The following is an 18,409-nucleotide window of genomic DNA, read 5'->3' as shown; positions in this document are numbered from 1 at the left end:
GAGTCCCATCTGACATAAATTTAATATTTGGTTTTGTCCTGGACAGCTCTTGTGTATATGATTGTTGTGATCTCTCCTAGCATCTGAACGTCAGTGCTGATGTTACAGGCATGACAAAACATTGTTAGGAGATGCAGTTTTGGTACAGTTAATGTTTCAACAGGGCACAGAGTGTTTCCAGGTTCTCAGAAGTCTCCATCTACAGCCTGACAGGCAGCAAAGTTGTTGGCTGACAGTGACTGAGAGAGATTGATCTCTCCCTGCTACCCCCTTTCCCATTTACTCCTCCCTTCCCCTTCTCTGTTCCAGTCACATCCATCCATCAGCACTGGCTCTGGAACTCGTCAGGCTCTTCCTAAGCTGCTTTAACTCAATAACATGGTCATATTAGTGAGGTTAAACGGCTTCTGGAGGGGCCTGATGTGCATCAGCTCTGGCACAGGATTAGAGACGGGAGCAGAAGCTCTCTGCAGTGAGCTGCTAAGTTAGTTTACTATCTCCTCTGGAACCATATCATCCAAGTATTGTGGCATGAGATAATGTGTAGGTAAGATTTTTCACTTAAATTAGGCATTTTTGACAGTTGGATTTTGTGTTTGTTGCAGGGTCTGGTTATTTTTGGGGCTTTGTTTTGTTTTAAATCACTTTAAGCTCCTTTTTAAAGAAAAAATGTATCTCCCATATATACTTGGCTACCCTGGAAGTGTATAACACTCCCCAGTAACTCCAATACACCCATAAGAGAAGTTCCCACAATTCCAACTTTTGGCACCTCAACAACCCCACTGTAACTGAAGGAGCTACTCAGACAAGCTCTGTGCAGCACCATAGGCATCCAAGGAACTTTTCATCAATATTTTCAGATTGTTCACATTAAAAAAAAATCTTTTGTCACCCTAAGGAATAAGCCCTGTTTTTTAGTAGACCAGGGTTGTATGCTTTCCCTCTGTCCCCGCCAATCAAGGGTTCAAAGATTGTATTTTCAAATTACCTGTTACCTCAACCTCTACAGCTGTTGCTAGGACTCTGGAAGGGGCTGAGTGAATTTTTCTGCATGTTGTCAGTAAACAGAACTCTGACTTTCCAGGACAAATAAGGGAGTCAGAACAACATTATGTATCTTAAAAGTTAACCATCTCTTTATTCAATAGTAAGTTTGTTCACTAGAGAAGGAGATTTGGAAGACAATGAAGTAAAAATACATTTTCAATCATTATTGAAAGGAAATTTATACTACCTATAGGAGATAAACAAAAACCAACCAACCAAACAACAACAACAACAACAAAAAAAAAAAACCAAAAAAAAACAACCCCACAAAACAAACACAAGAAGGACTCGGCACAAAATTGCCAAGTTGGTCAATCTTGTCTAGGACCCAAGTGGTCACACTAACATTTAACCTCTTCATTTCAGAAATCAGGACTACAAAGGGGCAATCAAGGTAACAAGCTGAGCTTCTCCTATACTTCCATTTTTAAGTAAACTATTCTGCAGATGGTCATCAGGCAAGACTTGCACACTGTAAATCTTCGGTCTCTTTTGAAATAGTAAGAAAATCATAAATTCTGCTCATTGGAATAGTCTGAATTTAAGATTAATTCTGTGATACAGAAACAGGGAAGAAAAAAAAAGGAAACCACATATCAGAAGTAAAACTAGATGAGAATAACAATCAACAATTCCTTTTAGTCACATACAGCACTGTGGTTTAGAGAGTTAGCTACAAGTCTAGGCTACAGATAATTTTTAAGTAATTTAGAAAAAAGTTAGGAAAAAGTAAGCTGTCTCCCACCCAGTAAGATATTGTTTGTTCAGAGAGTCTCATCTGCTGCTCCATGTGGCCAGCAGTTGACCTCAACAAATCAGTCCAGAAAATCTGAAAAGCCCATGCTGATCTAACAACATCTGTCACAAATTCTGTGACACAGCTTCTTGCAATGATAATGAACTGCAAGTGTTTAATTTAGATTGTTTCTACCATCTTCCAGGCTTTCTTATAACCTCATATAGTTAAGAGTCTCCAGCTACTACCATGTTAAATCCCTTGATTTTAATTAAGATTTGAGCCAACCAAGACACTTCAGAGAATAAGAAAGTACACCGCTGAAATGTTTTTGTATTAATAGCCCTATTTCTTACTGTTTAATTACAGAAGATAACAAGCGGTTAAGATGCAAAAGGTAATACAAATACTCTTGGTCCTTCAAGTTAGACTCTAGTAACTGGGCCTGCCACAAGTCACCTTACTTCTACCACACTTCCTAAAGAAGAAGAATTAAAGCACCATTGATTCTTTAAACAAATAAAAATTTACCAAGCATACCAATCACTGGAACAGGAACAAAAAACATCCCAAAGTCACCCTTAACAAAATGTACAAGTTTAACAATACAAAGGTTACCTCAAGAGCACACCAGCAGTTCAGAATCTAGCTGAAATTCAGTTCCATGCAACAACAACAAGGAAAAGCAGGGGGAAAAATCAGCCAATGGACTGACACAGTTGAATCAGTGTTGCTTTTGAAAGTATTGAGAAGTTGAGGAATTTGCACATGGCTAACTATATGAAGTTTTGTTCAGAGTGATACTATATTTATTAGAAAAGGCAAAGAAGTTTCACTTCTTACACAGCTGAAGAGTTATAGTTTCAAAAACAATTACTCCCCAACTGCTCTTGTGTGGGAGCTTGCTCCCATCTACAAGTCAACTATAATACTCTCCAATGTGTTAATTTATGGTTTTGGGACACGCTGCTAATGCATTTGCTGTCTTCATTTAAAATCCATAAAGCAGTTTTAGTGATTGACCATGTGGCAGGGTAAGCCTTTTTTGAATATACCTGGAGCCTCAAAAAAATTAATTTAAAATGGGAACCTGCCTCTAAGGAAGAGACTTCTAAAGTTAAGGGTGATAAATCCTATTGTGGAATTCATATGCGTAGCCAGGTCATTCAGTCGGGAAAAGGGGAGAGTAATTAATTTATTGAATGGGAAATTGTTTCTCAGAAGATGTGAATATGGGATAGATAGCACCTTTAACTTAAAATTGCAGAAATTGATACAAAGGCCCATGAATTGAAACTGCTTTCCCAAACAGAAAAGACAGCTCCCAAATAGCTTTTTAAATAATGAAATGAAACAAAGGGTTTTGTTATGGCAAAACAGAGATGCTTTCAAGAAGTCTTTCTAACAAGAGGGCAAACAAAGATCAAGGTAAAGCCCTGTGTATGCAAACAGGTCCTTTCTTTACAATCTAAGTCAGGTTACACTGAATGAGCCACAAGGTGGAAGTACCCAGAGAGGCTGCACAAGCAACTTGTTATTCCAAGTAATTCACTCTTGTGCCAGGAAAATTAACCACCAGCAATACCCAAGAGACTACAGAAATGGAAGGACACCACATACCAAGCTTCTGAGAGTGTCAAATCAAAAAGATGAGAAGGGACAATTGCTATGATGCTCCACGTTCCCAAAACATTACATTATTTACACTTTTCCACAAATGGAAGCATTTGCCCTTAAAGAAACACTATTTATCAAAGGGTAATGGTTCAACAAAGTACTGGATTTTTGCATGTAATTTTGAAGACACAATAAAGCCCCTGAGGGTGTGACAAGGTGGACTCAAGGAAGCATTCCACATCTACCCTGCTAAGAAATAAAAGAATAATCTGAGCAGCTCTGCCCCATTTTACCTGCAACAGCTGCAGTGCTCTGCACAAATTTTATCAGGGCACACAGACAGCTGAAAAGCAGGTAACAAAGTTGTGTGCCACCCAGGCTCAGTAAAAATCTCAGCTTAATACCCATTATCCAGGACTGCATTAACAACACTTTCAATTCATAGGGACCTAAACACTTAGCTTGAACAAAACCAATTGATTTGCACCTTTTAAATTTGAAGGGACAGCAACTGTATTTACAATTTAAGTTCCCTCTACATTAAGTCAACTGCAAAACTCGTCTCACTGACATTACAGCAGTTTATAATAATTGAGTGGTAATTATGAAGTATGCCATAAGCAGATCTGTGTGGCATATTATTAACAGATTAAAAATTTATTAACTTGTATTCTTCCCCATAATTTCCTCACCATATCAAAGTATAAAATTGATATTGAGTACGATGATGAAGTTGCTCCAGTTTGACATCACACTAGAACATGCAAGTCAACACAAATCAAGTTTATTTTCCAGAAACTGAAGAAACACTCATGTAGTTTTCACATGGCAATATTAGCGCTAAGTGAAATATAAAAATATCCTTTATTGAAACAAAGGATAGCTGTTAAACACAATTTAACCAAAGTACAGAAATTCAATTTGCAGTTAATTTAGCACTTAGCTTTTAAACATGAAGGAGATGCATAGAGGAGTCATTTAATAGGAAATGTGTGCCAGAGGAAACAGTCAATCTAACATCTCAAAAGACAAGGAAAACCCACCTCTTCCTTTCAACTCCTGCGTAAATCTGTGTGGAAGTTACAAGTATTGGATTAACTCCTTGGATAAACACATAGCTTGCAAACTGGCTAAACAAGTGCTTCTTACTTTTCAAAGACTTCTCAGGTCAATAACATATGGAGATACTTTATATTGCAGTAGCAAGAACTATGATTAGACAGGGAATACAGGTGAAATCCTCCTTGTGCTGCATTCAGTGACCAAACTCCCACCAACCTGAACCAGAACAATCACCCTGAGCAGACAAATACCAAACATTTGGGCAATCTTCTGCTTGATTTAAGTGAAATAGACATTTAGCCTCATAAATAAAAGGCTGAGATATTTTTTTCACCAATTTTAAGCATACTGTAACAGTTACAGTCTTTCTGCCAAAAACCCTAACACAAAGTGCTCAGTAATGAAGGAACCTGCACTTTAAGTCCTCTCCCATTTGGCTAAATCTCTTGGCTATTTTTAAACTCAATTTCCATCATCTTGATGTATTTGGTTTATTTTGATCCTGCTTCCTACTCTTAAGGGAAAATGAACAAATATGTATTACCAAACCTTGTCCTTCCCAACTTTACTGTGGGACCAAGCCCACGTCTCTCAAGAGGACGCTGATACATCTAAATATTTCTTTAAAAACAACAATAACTGTTTCCCTACAGAATCCAACTATGGTGAAATGCATGAAATATATAATTCAAGACCTAAGCTCAGTTCTCACCATTTGTTGCTTTTACATATGTGAGGAACCAAAATTTTGCTGCTTAACAAGATGCACGTCATATTTCAAACATAGAATTTGTAATGGAAAATACAGTAGTTTTTGAAAGTTTCATGCAATTACACTGAACTAGAACCTTTTTTAAAAAAACACTTTTTCTCCCCCTACACTCTCCCATATAATTTTACTTGGGATGAAATTCATAAAATAAAAACTGTGCCTCTATTTTGAAGGACCAAGCGTCTACAGAAATAAACCTATTAAATCACTTCTAAAAGCTCACTTGTTTATGCAGTGGTGCACTCTGCTAATCCTTTAATACAACTATAGTAGAAATGAAACTGTTTTTCCCTTCATATTCAGACACATTGCTGTAACTTTTTATTCCTGATTGTTTTCAGATCAGCTTTTCTGCCCCGTGCTATACCATCCTTCTCTAAAATTGCTCAACCCACCTCCTCTTTCAGCTGAGAAAATCTACTGTGCCACTTTCACTGTTACCCACAGCTTGCCAACTCTCCAAGCGTGTGATAGTCTCAGACACAAACTTCTAATCAGTCATTTGAAACTTGTATAACATGTGGAAAGCTTTTCTCTTATTGTAGGGAGTAACTTTCTCATCTTTTAATTCTTAGTGTTTTAAAAAATTATTTACTAGAAATAGAACATCTTCCTTTTGCAGCACTGTTTTTGAATAGACATGCACAAATACAATTTTTGCTGTTACTCTTACCTCAACCTCCCAACTCCCCAGCAAAGTTTGTATTTCTCTTCTGAATCCTATCATATCAACAAAACTGACAAAAACCCATCAGTTTCACCAAAGCTTTGCTTGGTAAGATCAAGAGAAACAATGACAAAGAGAAAAACTTAAGATGAGAATGAGACAGAAATCTTTTCCCAATAGTAAAAGGCAATGCAACAGCAGTATTTTTATTTTTTAATCTATAGCCTTTTTTTTTCACTATATCCATTGCAAAACTACATGCTACTATTTTAGCAGGATACAAGTCCGCTGAATTCTGATCAAACTACTGTTTGTTCCCCATAGCTGCCATACCCTTAAAATACTGAGTCCTAGTATCCTGCATTTACATTTCACCAGCCTTTCCCAGTTTCACTTTCCACCCCCAAATGTACAGTTATGCTCTCCTCAATTTTAAATTCTCAATTAAAAAAAACTCTCATTTGATGAACCAGCTAATCTGCAACCAATTCCTGAAGTACAGAACAAAAACCCTAAGCTTGTGAAGTTTCAGGAAGATCACGGGAAGTTCAAAATCCACAGCTGCAATGTAAAGCTATGAAGAAATTAGAAGAGAATATGGTAAGAAACATTTCCAGAAAGTTTCACAGCCAGTAGGAGTGTTGAGACTCCAAAAACTGAGCTCTCTGCAGCCACTGGAGAGGAGCTGGCCTCTGCCCTCCGTTCCCACTTAAGCTTTTCCATCACCTCAGCAGTTCCATGTCATGCCTCCACCTGTAATGTACTCTTGCCTGTAGAAAATGACAGGTTTTGCCTACACTTGGCTGCTCTCCTAGCAGAACTACAGACAAGAATCCCCTAGAAAGCCACACAGAGCAGCCTCCCAGAGCACTGCAGATGGGAGCAGCAGAGCAGATCCTGAAGGAGCTCAGCTTGGTAAATACCAATTCATCAGTCCTGCTGCTGAGCTACAGCAGCTACAATTGGACCAAACAAGAATTTGGACCAAATGAGATTCATCTGCATTAAGAAACACATGCTAAGCTCTAAAGTACAGCAAGCATTAAACCTCAACACAATTCATGTTTGTTTTGTTTTAAATATTGACACTGTACAAGTTATCCTTCCTCTAGTGTTCAAAGTAGCTTGAATTGGTTTTGCTGAAACTATGAAAATTACCCCGAGGAACAGTTGCAAATAAAGCTGTCCATACTTGGCATGGAAAACTTCAGTCCAAACAGTTCAGCAATGTTGTAAGCAGCTGAGAATAAGGTCTGGTGAAGGAAAACTGAAGGCAACCTTACCTATGATGAACTCTGTGTTCAGAAATATACTATGAAATAGGCGTCTTGCAGACAACATTATTCACTGGCCACAAATTCAGCAAAACTTGAAACTAGTTCAGTAAGTCTCTGATGGAATCAATGATTCAGACTTTAAAAAGAAGTCACCATCTAGTTTATACTAGAGCATTTTGCCAAGGGAGTCTTCTAAAACAGGTGCAATTTACTACCTATTCATCTAATTGGGCTGAGCTCCAACCATACAAATCCACATGCGGCTAAAAGCCATCATTTTAACCTGCTAGATTTAAAACAGGAATCAGGACAACAAGGGTATAGGAGCTGAATTTTACAGCCTTCTCAATGGAAGTGGTTTTTTTTAATCACAACACAACACATAACCCCTCTGCTTAAAAAGAATATGAATTTGTCCAGAACTGTAGGTATGACACCTTTTCAAAAGCACTGAATGATTTTAAGATAGACAGATGCTAAAACCCACCCCCCCATATCCACAGATTGAAGTAATCATCATTTGATCAGATAGCCTGCAGGAATAATTAATTCAATTTGTATCTCCTACAGCAACTAACATTAAATTCAGCACCTGCAAAACTACCGACTAAACCAGAAAGCAATGAATATGGAAAAAGAAATGTGATACTAAGCTGGCACACAGAAGATGTGAAAGATTGAAATAGAAAAGTTCATGTGAAGACTGTCAATAGGCTCTATATTTAGGAGTTGCTTTTGATGGAAGTACATTCTAAGACCAAAAATTCAAGTCTACGGATGAAAAAGGTCAATTTGTTAAGAATTAAAGACTAAAATGTTCCACTCCATAAACTAGGAACAGCTCCTTAATATAGAAAAAAAATTCAAACAGCTCATTTTTCATGGAACTACTACAGCTTTTTCATCTGTTATAGATTGTTTATTTCTCAAGACTGTAACTTAAGAGGAAGTTTTGACTACTTCATAATGTGCCCTGCTGAGATTATAGTAAGAGGTAAACAAAAATTCCTCACAAACATCCTCATTCTTCATCTGAATTAAAGATTCTCACTTTTAAGGTAAAACTCATCCAAGATGATCACAGTTGCAAGGGATGTTGAATTCAAAAGGTGGAGGATGGCGGACTACAGAAGAGGAAACAACAATGAATCATGAAGGATACAAAAAACAAGTGCAAATCTGAGAGAGAAAACTCTCCTTTCACTTATAAATATTTATTAAGGCTGTAGTAAAAGTAAACCTTTCTAAAACGTTGAAGTACATTTTCCCTTGGGGAGCAAAGGCAACTTAATACGACAAGAAAATTTCTCTCAGCTGTTTTTAATTCCACTTATTTATGTCACTCTGAAGCACACACTGTGACTCAAAACCAGTCAAAGTGTGAGGCTTGAACTGATCCTCAGATTTAGTAACACTAAAATTTTACCTATCAGCAAGGTTACTAGGCCTCCCTACAACATTTCCACTAAAGCTTAGCTTGAACACAACTGGTTTTCAGTCAAACCCAAGCTCTCTCTCAAGGGTTTAAGTAAAGAAAATAACCAGAGTTAACACCTATTTTACACCCTGTATTTGAATGCTGACACTACACACTGGGGGGTCTTCTTAAAAATGTCTTCTCATTCCAGTCCACTCCACCTTTGTAACTCTCAGCCCTACAGAGATCCCTCTATTGCTAGTCCATGGCTGAAAGATTTCTGGACCACTTTCCAATTCTTCTCTTGTGAGGGAAAGAAGCATCAGGAAATTTTTATTCTTTCCAGCTGCAGCTGACATGTTTGGTACACAGGAAAAAAAAAATTCTATTTACTTTACAACTTGATGGGCCAATGAGTCCTGTTTTCTATTCATCACTTTTCACCTGTACTTCTTACATGCTGCTTCAACGAAAAGTGACAAAGACAAGCATGCATACATCTACTGGAGAGAGTCAGATCAGGTTCCAAGGTCAAGTTGCATCTCTTTTTCAAAAATGAAGATAACTGCCATATTCTATTGCAGTCTCTTGAAACAATTTTCTATTGGGACAAAATTATCACTTCTTAAGACAACTAAAGTAACACTCCCTTTGCCAGATTTCTTAAAAAGCAATACTCTCGGAATTGTCCATGAAATGACAAAATCTTGCTGTGTTCCAGCACATTATTTTGGTTGAAGACTCTTCAAAATTCTTTTATTATGCAAACTTTAGGCAACAAAATGAAAAAAATATTGGGGGGGGTGATTAAACAATCTTTTTTTTTCTTTAAATATCATCACTGTCTTCAGTATTTCTTATTCAGTTGTTAAATTATATAGTCAGATGGACACTGTCCTGAATAACAATGTTTTAGGAAACCTAAATTAACTGCAGAACAAATTACTAAATTATTTTGAGTATCCTGCCATCATTTATGTTTTGCTAAGCTTTCATCTAAACAGGATATCATCACACACAAAGATAAGCTGAATGTTAATCACAACACACAATATTGCCATTCCTCTTCTCAATCTCACTCCCCCAACAACACCTCTGAAGGGAAGAGCTCCTGCTCCTGAGGTACTACTTGAGACTGTTACCCACTAGTAAGAGATCTGCTGTATCACTGCTAGAAGAAATACACAGCCAAAGCACAGAATTTTGGTAACTCAAAGCAGCAGTACAATTAACTGCAGAAATACATATTTTTAAGATTACCTGTCTAAAGGCTTTGAAACAATACAACTCTGAAAGTGTGTCTCATCATCTGAGCTGGCCATTTCAGTGGCAAACAAAACAGCCCCGAGAGAAAAAGAAAAATCCCACAACACTCTCTACCTGTGAAGGTAATTTCTAAAGTGACAGGTAATTTCTATTTTTCTTCTGGAACATCCCTCCCTCCAGTAAAATAGATGCAAGTGTTTTAGGCCAGTCTGACAAACCTACTGGGGAGTTTTAAAACACTGTTTATACTTATTTTCGAATATTTTCTCTTAAAAGCGATGAAACAAGACAATACCTATAAACAAGATGAATATTTTATAGCAGCATAATACCAAATTGCTTTCTCACCTAAAAATATTCAATTTTCTCCCAATACAGGTTTGAAATACCTCAGATTCAACATTTATTTGAAGAGGTCTGTAAAAGAAAAAACTTATTCTAATTACAAAAGTGTATGCTGAGCACCCATAGGCATCATTACAATGACTGTACTTTCCTTTTCCAGCCCATCTCTGGGAATTCTGGCTCATGATTCTGTAGATGAGACTGCACTGGCAGCATCAAAACTATTGCTAAATTCCATATTGACTTAAAAAAAATAAAGCAAAGCTTTATCTTCCCAAGACATGTGTGATTAGAACAAATAGTTTTATAAAATGATCCATTTGCAGAGAGAGCAAACTCTTTCTAAAACCTTTTTTCGTTTCAGGAGCAAGGAAGGTTTAAGAGGTAAAAGGAGAGGGAGCATTAACAGATCAAAAGAAACTATCCCATGTCCACAGCTATCTTCAGGACAAACCTAACATCACAAACCTAAGGAAGAAAAACAAGCAAAAGGAGTGTTGCTTGACTTGCTGCAAACTGGCTAATTGGGACACTACAGCTCATAAAAGTGTATTTTGCCCACAATTTCTTTTCTGTAGGTCTCCAAGGAAAGACTTCACATCTGAATCATAAGCATAAAGACTGAAGGGATTTTCCTTTAAGAACTTTAGGCAATAAGGCGATTCAAACTTCTATAAAACCCTGCATAACTGAAGAAATTCCTCTGCTGGTTTATGGCTTCAAATTTCCAAACATCTAAGCTGCTGATGCTATGCAATATTTCTCTGTGTTACAAATAAAAAGCTGTAAAACCACACTCACAAAACTACAAGACTTAATAATGCAGAGTTAAAAACTTTAATATTGAAGTCCCAGCTCAGTAAAGAATGCAAACTTGGACATTTTGCTGATTTGAGCTGGAACTGTTCCCTGCGTAACACACGTATGTTTAACTGTTTGCTGGACCAGGACCCAAACTTTCTGAAGTCTGCCACCTATGTGCAGTATTTACCAAGGGCCCTTAAAAAGTCTCAAGTGTGGTTTCTAAAATTCATTTCTGAGGAAAACGTATTGTCAAAACAGCATGGGAACAGCAGGAACTGAAAATTGATTTCAAACAAATTATCCAGGTTATAAATCCTTTAAATTAAAGTAGTGGACCAAGACGGGACACAACTTCATAAAGGAAAGCTCAAAACAAGCAGCAAGAACACCCCTGCTGTTGTTATAACACCCAAAACTACTGCAACAAACATGTTAAAACCAAATAAACAACCCTGCCCTTGTTACTCCCCTTCCTAAGCTTATTTCTAGTCAATAACATTTCTGCTAAGAGCCAGATTTATGATTCATGTACATCTGCCACTCAAAAAGCAGGAAAAAGTGACTGTCTTTAAATACTAGAGACATGATTGTAAAATGCCATAATATTCAAACTGAAAAAAAAGCACTTAGTACCTGGGAATATTTTAAAGTTTACTATATCTTATTCAGATTTTGGATATTCGCTGCAAATCAGATTTTTTTTTTTTGCCACCATCATATGATGCAGATTCAAAAGCCTTAAGACTTTACAGCCAGTGGAAACAAAATTAACATGCTAGGTCACGTTAAGGTAATCGCTCTCCCTTATTTTTCAAGTACCTGACAAATGCCTTAATAAGAAGTTTTGCATTCTCTCCCCAGCACGTACTTCTCGTAATTTTAAAAATACACAAAAATGCATTCTGATGATTAAAGATGTAGAAGGCTTCAAAGAACTTTCCTTCATTTTTGCAACCTAATGAACTGAGCCTTCTCAGATTTCAGCTGCAGCACAGTGGATGAAACCTTCAATGTCTATTTTCTGTTTCAGCAATGCCAGCATCCAGAGTTTGCATTCACTTGAGAGTGTTTCCACACAGCACTGTGCAGGAGGAAGTTTCCGAGGCAACTCCTGGAAAGCAGCAAAACGTCGTTCCAACACTGTCCGAGAGCGGTGCGAACGCACGGAGCAGCCGAACGTGAACTCTCTCCAGTAACTCAGGGTGTTATGCCAGGGGCAGAGTTCCCCTTCCCAAAATCCCCCGTGGGAGGAGCCAGCGCTCACTCCCAGGTTTAGCGCTCAACTGCCTGCACTCCTGAACTCAGCTCATCGTCTGCATTTTCTTCCGTAAGACCTTAAAAACCACGCGAACCAGCCAGAAAAGGGGGTTGGCGAATTAGTGGAGTCAGCGCCCGGGACAGCGAGCGAGAGCCGACCCGCGGGGAGGAGGAATTCCTGCCGCGGGGTCCCTACCTGGAAAGCACCGGGGGCAGGGGAGGACACGGCTAAAGGGCAGAGGGCGCGGGGCAGGGGCCAAGCCAGGGCAGGCGGTGTGGGCAGCGGCACCTGCAGCCGGAGGGGAGGGCGGGAGGACAGGCTCGTACCTTTGAGCTGGGGCAGCGGCGAGAGCTCCACCGGGCTGCCCTGGCTGCGGAACTGCGAGGAGCCCTGCGAGCGCTTCTGCCTCTGCGCCTTGCGCACCGATTTCCGTGTGAAGCCATCCACCTTCTCCGCGGCAGAGATGGCCGCCGACATGGCTGGGCGGCGGGGCGGCTCTCCACGAGCATATATTGTACCGGAGGGAGAAGCGGGCGGGCAAAAAACAAAGGGGCTTAAAAAAAAAAAAACCCAAAACAAAACCCAACGAAAAAACACCACCAAAAACGAAGTCCTGGCTGCCCTCACACACCACACCGCGGAAGAGAGGAGCGGAGCGTGCTCTGCCGGGCGCTGGGGAGGCTCCCGGGTCGCTCCTCAGTTCCTGCTTCCCTCGCCGTTTCCTCCCCGCGCGGAGCCGCCGGGGGAACGGAAGGGGGGGAGTAGGAGGAGGAAAGGGAAAACAAACAAACAAAACCCAAAGACAACTTTGCCCGGCGGGGCGGGGGCGGGCGAGCGCCAAACTTTCCCTCCCGGGGTCCCGCTGTCCTCAGGGCAGGCGCGGCGCGACCGGCCGCGGGACGGGCTCGGCGGCGCCGCTGCCCCGCTCCCGCCTCGCTCGCTCCGCGTCCCCTTCAGCCGAGCCCGCTGTCATCGGCCGGACTCGCCCCCTAGGCTCAGCCGTTCGCTTCCACACGCCCCTTTTCCGCCTTCAGCCGCCGCCGGGCGCTCCCCGCGCCTCCGCCGTCATCCCGCCTCGCCGCACTCCGCCGGGGGCCGCCGCGCGCGACGTCGCCAAAGCCCCGGAGCCGCCGGGCAGCGGCCGCGCAACTTGGCGGAGCGAGCGGAGTTGAGCGGAGGGAGGGGGAGGGGCGGGACGGAGGCGGTGGCAGCGGCAGCGGTTGGCGACCCCAGGTGATTGACGGCCCAGAGTAGCCAATGGAAGGAGAGGAGTGTGGAACGCCCCCCGCTCCGCCCGCGGCGGCCTGGCGAGGACGCGGGAGTTGGGCCGCGCGACGGGGAGCGGATGATTGACAGCCGGCTCCTCCAACCGGGAGCGGGGGAGGCGGGGGGAAGGGGAAGGGGAAAGAGAAGGGGAAGGGGCGGGATGGCGGGCGGGGCGCGCGCCGGCCAATCCCGCGGCGGGGAGGGAAGCGGCGCCGCGGGCACGGCGGGTCCCCAGCCCGCCGGGTGCTGAGCCCGCCGGAGCGCACCCGCGGGTGCTGCTCACAGGAACGCCGCCAAAAGGGTGTTTGACCGGGAGCCGAGAGCGCCGGGAGTCGCGGCGGCGCGGGGGAGCGCTCCCAGGCGCATCTCCGTGCCATCTCCCCAGTGCTCCCGACTTTTCTTTTTCCCACCCTCCCGACGCCTCGGCGCTTTTACGTCCTCCCTCCGTCGCGGCGTGTACTCGGTTGTTTGAGCAGCGGCATGTGGTGTTTTTCCTTCCTCCCGGCGAGGCGCGGGGCTGCGGGCTGGAGGCGCAGCAGTGCCTGAGCCCAGCCCGTGCCGCGCTCCCAGGGATGGATGCGCACGGAGAAACTGATCCTGGGCTCCGGGAGGGTTAAGCGGCTCGGGCTGAAGCCTGGCCCTGGGAACGGAGAGCTGCGGCCGTGTGTGCGCTACGGGGCTGCATTAAAGTCTGGCTTGCGCTGTCCCGTTTCCATACACAATTCCCCCCTCCCCCGTTCGGAACTGCTAACACGTGGGCTGCCTTACCTTGTAGCCGTTCACGTAGAGCTAAGTTTTTTGCACATCAGCACATTTCTTTTTACTATATAGTTTTGGATACCTATTCAGCAAATAAGTATTTTTAGTATTTTAAGCGCACACTCAAGTTCCAGCAGCTGTGGTAGGGTATAAATACAGTAAGATCACCATAAATGTTTGTAAAATGCCTTCATGAGTTGGACTTTAATCTTCTTGTGTATAAACCATAAATCAAAAGCCAAATTATTATAGCTTTATGTGAACATAAAAGACGAAGACCGTGGTAGCCTGTTTAGTAGAAACTGCTGTTGCCTTCTGTCTCTTATTTTCCCTTTCCTCTGTCAACACAGGCTCCAACTTGTGTGCTTCTCATCTTTTTTTGCTTTTGGTGAAATAATCTTTAGTAGAGAGAGAGAGTATAGGCCATTCACTTAAGAGTTGGACTCAATGATCCTTGTTGGTCTTTCTGGCTCAGAATATTGTATAATCCTTACCTGCTGAGCTGCGCTCAGAATCCTTTCCTGTACACTTTAGATTCAGTTCTGGATACAGCTTATCTAGAAATGATAGGGTATCAGTGTAATATACTTTCATCCTTCTTGTAGGTGTTGTAGACTTCTCATTTAATTTCTTTATGTTACAAAATCCATTTTAAAGACAACATAGCAGTCTTTAGGCACTTGTCCTTTAAACTGCCAGCTCCTACAGTGATTGCAGTAAAGGAAATCCTTGCATTCCTTACCTGGTTAATTCTCACTTCACTTCAAGGCCCACAGTTCCTATTGAGAGATCACTGGGGCTGAGCTTCTGTATTGGTGTGTTCCTCTGTTCCTGCCTGCCCTCCAACAGCTGTCATTTTCTTCTGCACCCATTTTTAGAAACTGACACTGACCAGCATGTCCTGTGTACTGTTTATTGGCAACTCAAGCCATGCTGCCAGTTTCCAGGGTAAAAGAGTCTACTTTAGAGTTTCATCAATATTTCAGAATTTGTTAAGGAAGCTTTATGCAAGTTCTAGTTAATGTAAAAACTTTTTTTCTGAGGTTTAAAATGTTTTCCCCAAGGTTGCTTAGGCTTAGAAATGCTGTTTGAAAATGTGCTATAAAAAATCTGTTGGCAGTCAAAATTCATGACACCGAGACCTCCATAAACAATAGGTGTAATCTTGCAATGATGGGATTTTCATATTGACTGCACTGTAAGATTTTCAGACTGCATCTTCATGTATCACTTGTAAAAGAAACATTGGTGAAGTCTGAGTCAGCTACACAAAATGAAACTTTTATTCTCTCAAATAAATGAGAAGTACTTTTAGGCATTGAGTTTTCTTTTACATTTTAAATATAGCTATTCTGATTTGGGAAAGAATGAGCAGTGTCTCTGGTGACCATTTCCCAAACTGAAATGGTAACATTTGCTTTAAGTTACACTTGAAGGTAGTGGAATTGCATCAATAGATGAAATCACTGGAAACATTCAGGCCTGCTGGACAAGGGTATTTGGAGACAAAACATGAAAGCAGGAGCTGTGAGTGGCAGTATGAAGTAACTGTGTTTGAGAGGGCTGGAGATTGCCCTTCCCCACTTTCTGCACATACTGCTTCCTACACAGCTGTCGGAGCTGCTCTGAGTCAGCTTCTGGAGCCCCTGGTTTTCCGAGTGCATTTAAAGGCACATGGGGATGGTGCCAGGTTACGAGCTGCTGGCTCCAGATTCAATTTGTTGAAGTCCATGGTGTCCACTGAGAATGTTGTGAATAGTAATTTTATGCCAAGTTATTCCCATTCCTAAATCAGGGCCCTCAATATGCACTGAAGCCTTGATTCTGCAAAACTTCTCGCATATCTCTAGCTTGGAAGAAGGCTCATTATCATTCATGATCATTATTCAGAATGTAGAAGCAACATTCTGGAGCAGATTTTACTCAAAGTCACATTTACAGTTCTTTTCATTTAGTCACAGAGGATTATTTCCCGCATTGTCTTATCATCTTTTTACCCAAAAGACAAACCTTTGGAAAGGTGAACAAGAACATGACGCATCATTAACTTGCAGAATCCCGGCTGAGTCGGCTTGCAAACCTGGTGCTTCAAGTACCAGGTTGCTACCAGATTTTTGCTGCAGGGAGTTGCCTGGCTGCCAGTGTATGAGGAGTTAACTACAGCTCTGCTTTCCCATTCTTCTATACAGATGCTTAGAGGCCAAGCTGCTAGGAATCTAGCTCTTCTCAGAGACAGTGGGAGGAATATTTTAGTAAAGGCTATGCCCTGAGTGGGAGAACTCTCAGCCAAAAACGTTTGTGGAGAAAATTTTATTTCCCTCTCAAAATGAAAATGAAAATGAAAAGCCCTGTTGACTGCAACTGTGCTTATGTTTACTACTGCACAAACCCAGCAGTTTTTCAGGGTATTTCATAGAATCATAGAATGTCCTGGCTTGGAAGGGACCTTAAAGCTCATCTTGTTCCAAACCCCTTGCCATGGGCAGGGATACCTTCCACTAGACCAGGTTGCCCAAAGCCCCATCCAACCCAGCCTTGAACTCTTCCAGGGATGAGGCATCCACAGCTTCTCTGGACAGCCTTGTTCCAGTGTCTCACCACCTTTACAGTGATGAACTTCTTCCTAATATTTGATCTAAATTTACCCTTTTTCAGTTTAAAACCATTGTCCCTTGTCCTGTCACTACATGCCCTTCTAGTAAGTCTCTCCCCAGCTCTCTCATAGACCCCATTTAGATACAGGAAGTGCTCTAATGTCTCCCTTTTTCCAGCCTGAACAGCTCCAACTCACCCAGCCTGTCTGCAAATGGGAGTGGCTTGGTCCTAGCTTAAAATACTTCCTGGACTGATACCCCACCAAAACCAAGTGAGATATTCACCTAGTTCAGGATGAATTGTATGTTTACATGTTCTGTAGTCTGCGTTGGGTAGTAGATGTCTAGCATACATGTTCCCAAGTATTCTGCTTGATAAATCCTTGAATAATACAGCATTAGTTATCTCAGGGCCATCTGTCACCTTCTTCCCAGAGCAGAATCTGAAATTCAGGGATTGGAATTCCGAGGTTAGTTGGCAAGACCTTCTTTGCAAAGGTCCTGAGTTTGACTTCCTTCAGCATACCTGTGAATACATCATTACAGTCTTTCCAGGCAAAACTATGTGTATGGGTATATGCAGGCAATGGATTGTTAAAACTAGCTCTGATTCTTGTTGTGATTTTAAAAACCTTTGAATTGAGTCTTCTGTCAGACAATCCAGTGTGATTGTGTTGCAAATAAAAAATGTATTTTAAGAATTTTGTATGCACAGGCAAAAATACACGGATTATTGTAACTGATAGTCCAATGAAAATGTATCCCAATGTATCCTTAATTCTGCCTGTGTCTTGAACTGTCATTTTGGGTGTAAACAGTGCTGTCTGAGAATTCAACAGCAATCTTTCTGGCTCAGTAAGATGCAAAGCATCCCTTAGGGACATAGGTTTACAACTAAGCTTTCAAAGTCAGTTAACATCTTTGCCATGATAATTCCTTAGCAAGAATCTATAGAGCATGAGCAGATGTGTATTAATTAATCTATTCTCTGTGCTGAAGATTTGTTTGCATTTTATATGTATAAAATAGGTGTAGATCTTCAGCAAGAGGAGTGGATTCATCGTATTTTTAAATGTAACAAATGATACCTGTATTCACTGAAATGCAAAAATTACACCAAGCCCCACCAACCCACCAACCAGCTGCCACTGCCAACAACAAAAAACATTGTAGCCTTTTCACTACCACTTCTTACATGCATTTGTCTGTGGCAAATCATGCCCTTATAAGTGCTCATGAGCACTATCTTAAGCTTTAAAGATTGTTCAACACAGCATTTAGGAAATAAGAGGGAACTACTTCTGGTATGAAATACTTGCGTGTAAAAAAGAACACCTGGAAGCCCGAGTTTTTTCAGGAGTAATTCCTAATGCTCAGTGAAGGGAATTAAACAAACAGCAAGGTTTATTCTGTCAGCTTCTTAGCAGGCTAACAAGAATTACTGCATGCTAAGAATCAGCTGCTTGGAAACTTACTGAATGTGGCAGGCAGAAAAGTACAAACATGGCCAAGAGTTGCA

At 41.5% G+C, this 18,409-nt stretch overlaps 1 protein-coding gene and 1 long non-coding RNA gene across 2 annotated transcripts in view; both read right to left on the bottom strand.

Moving 5' to 3' along the window:
* Nucleotides 1-12,757, bottom strand: part of PPP2R5A (protein phosphatase 2 regulatory subunit B'alpha) — a 42,517-nt gene extending 29,760 nt beyond the window's left edge. Inside the window, exon 1 of the mRNA XM_058834056.1 lies at nt 12,598-12,757. Coding sequence (XP_058690039.1) covers nt 12,598-12,748 — 151 coding nt within the window. The 5' untranslated portion in view covers nt 12,749-12,757. The remainder of the gene's footprint in view (nt 1-12,597) is intronic.
* Nucleotides 12,758-14,519: 1,762 nt separating this feature from the next.
* On the bottom strand, nt 14,520-15,351 carry LOC131578166 (uncharacterized). The gene is made up of 3 exons (XR_009277395.1): nt 15,039-15,351; nt 14,791-14,853; nt 14,520-14,694 (listed from the first exon to the last, which is right to left on the bottom strand). It is a non-coding gene; the product is annotated as an uncharacterized LOC131578166 (long non-coding RNA).
* Nucleotides 15,352-18,409: the final 3,058 nt, after the last annotated feature.

The sequence above is a fragment of the Poecile atricapillus genome, chromosome 3 (genome assembly GCF_030490865.1).
Source record: "Poecile atricapillus isolate bPoeAtr1 chromosome 3, bPoeAtr1.hap1, whole genome shotgun sequence".
Classification (NCBI taxonomy): Eukaryota; Metazoa; Chordata; class Aves; order Passeriformes; family Paridae; genus Poecile; species Poecile atricapillus.
This window is presented reverse-complemented; position numbering and strand designations above follow the sequence as displayed.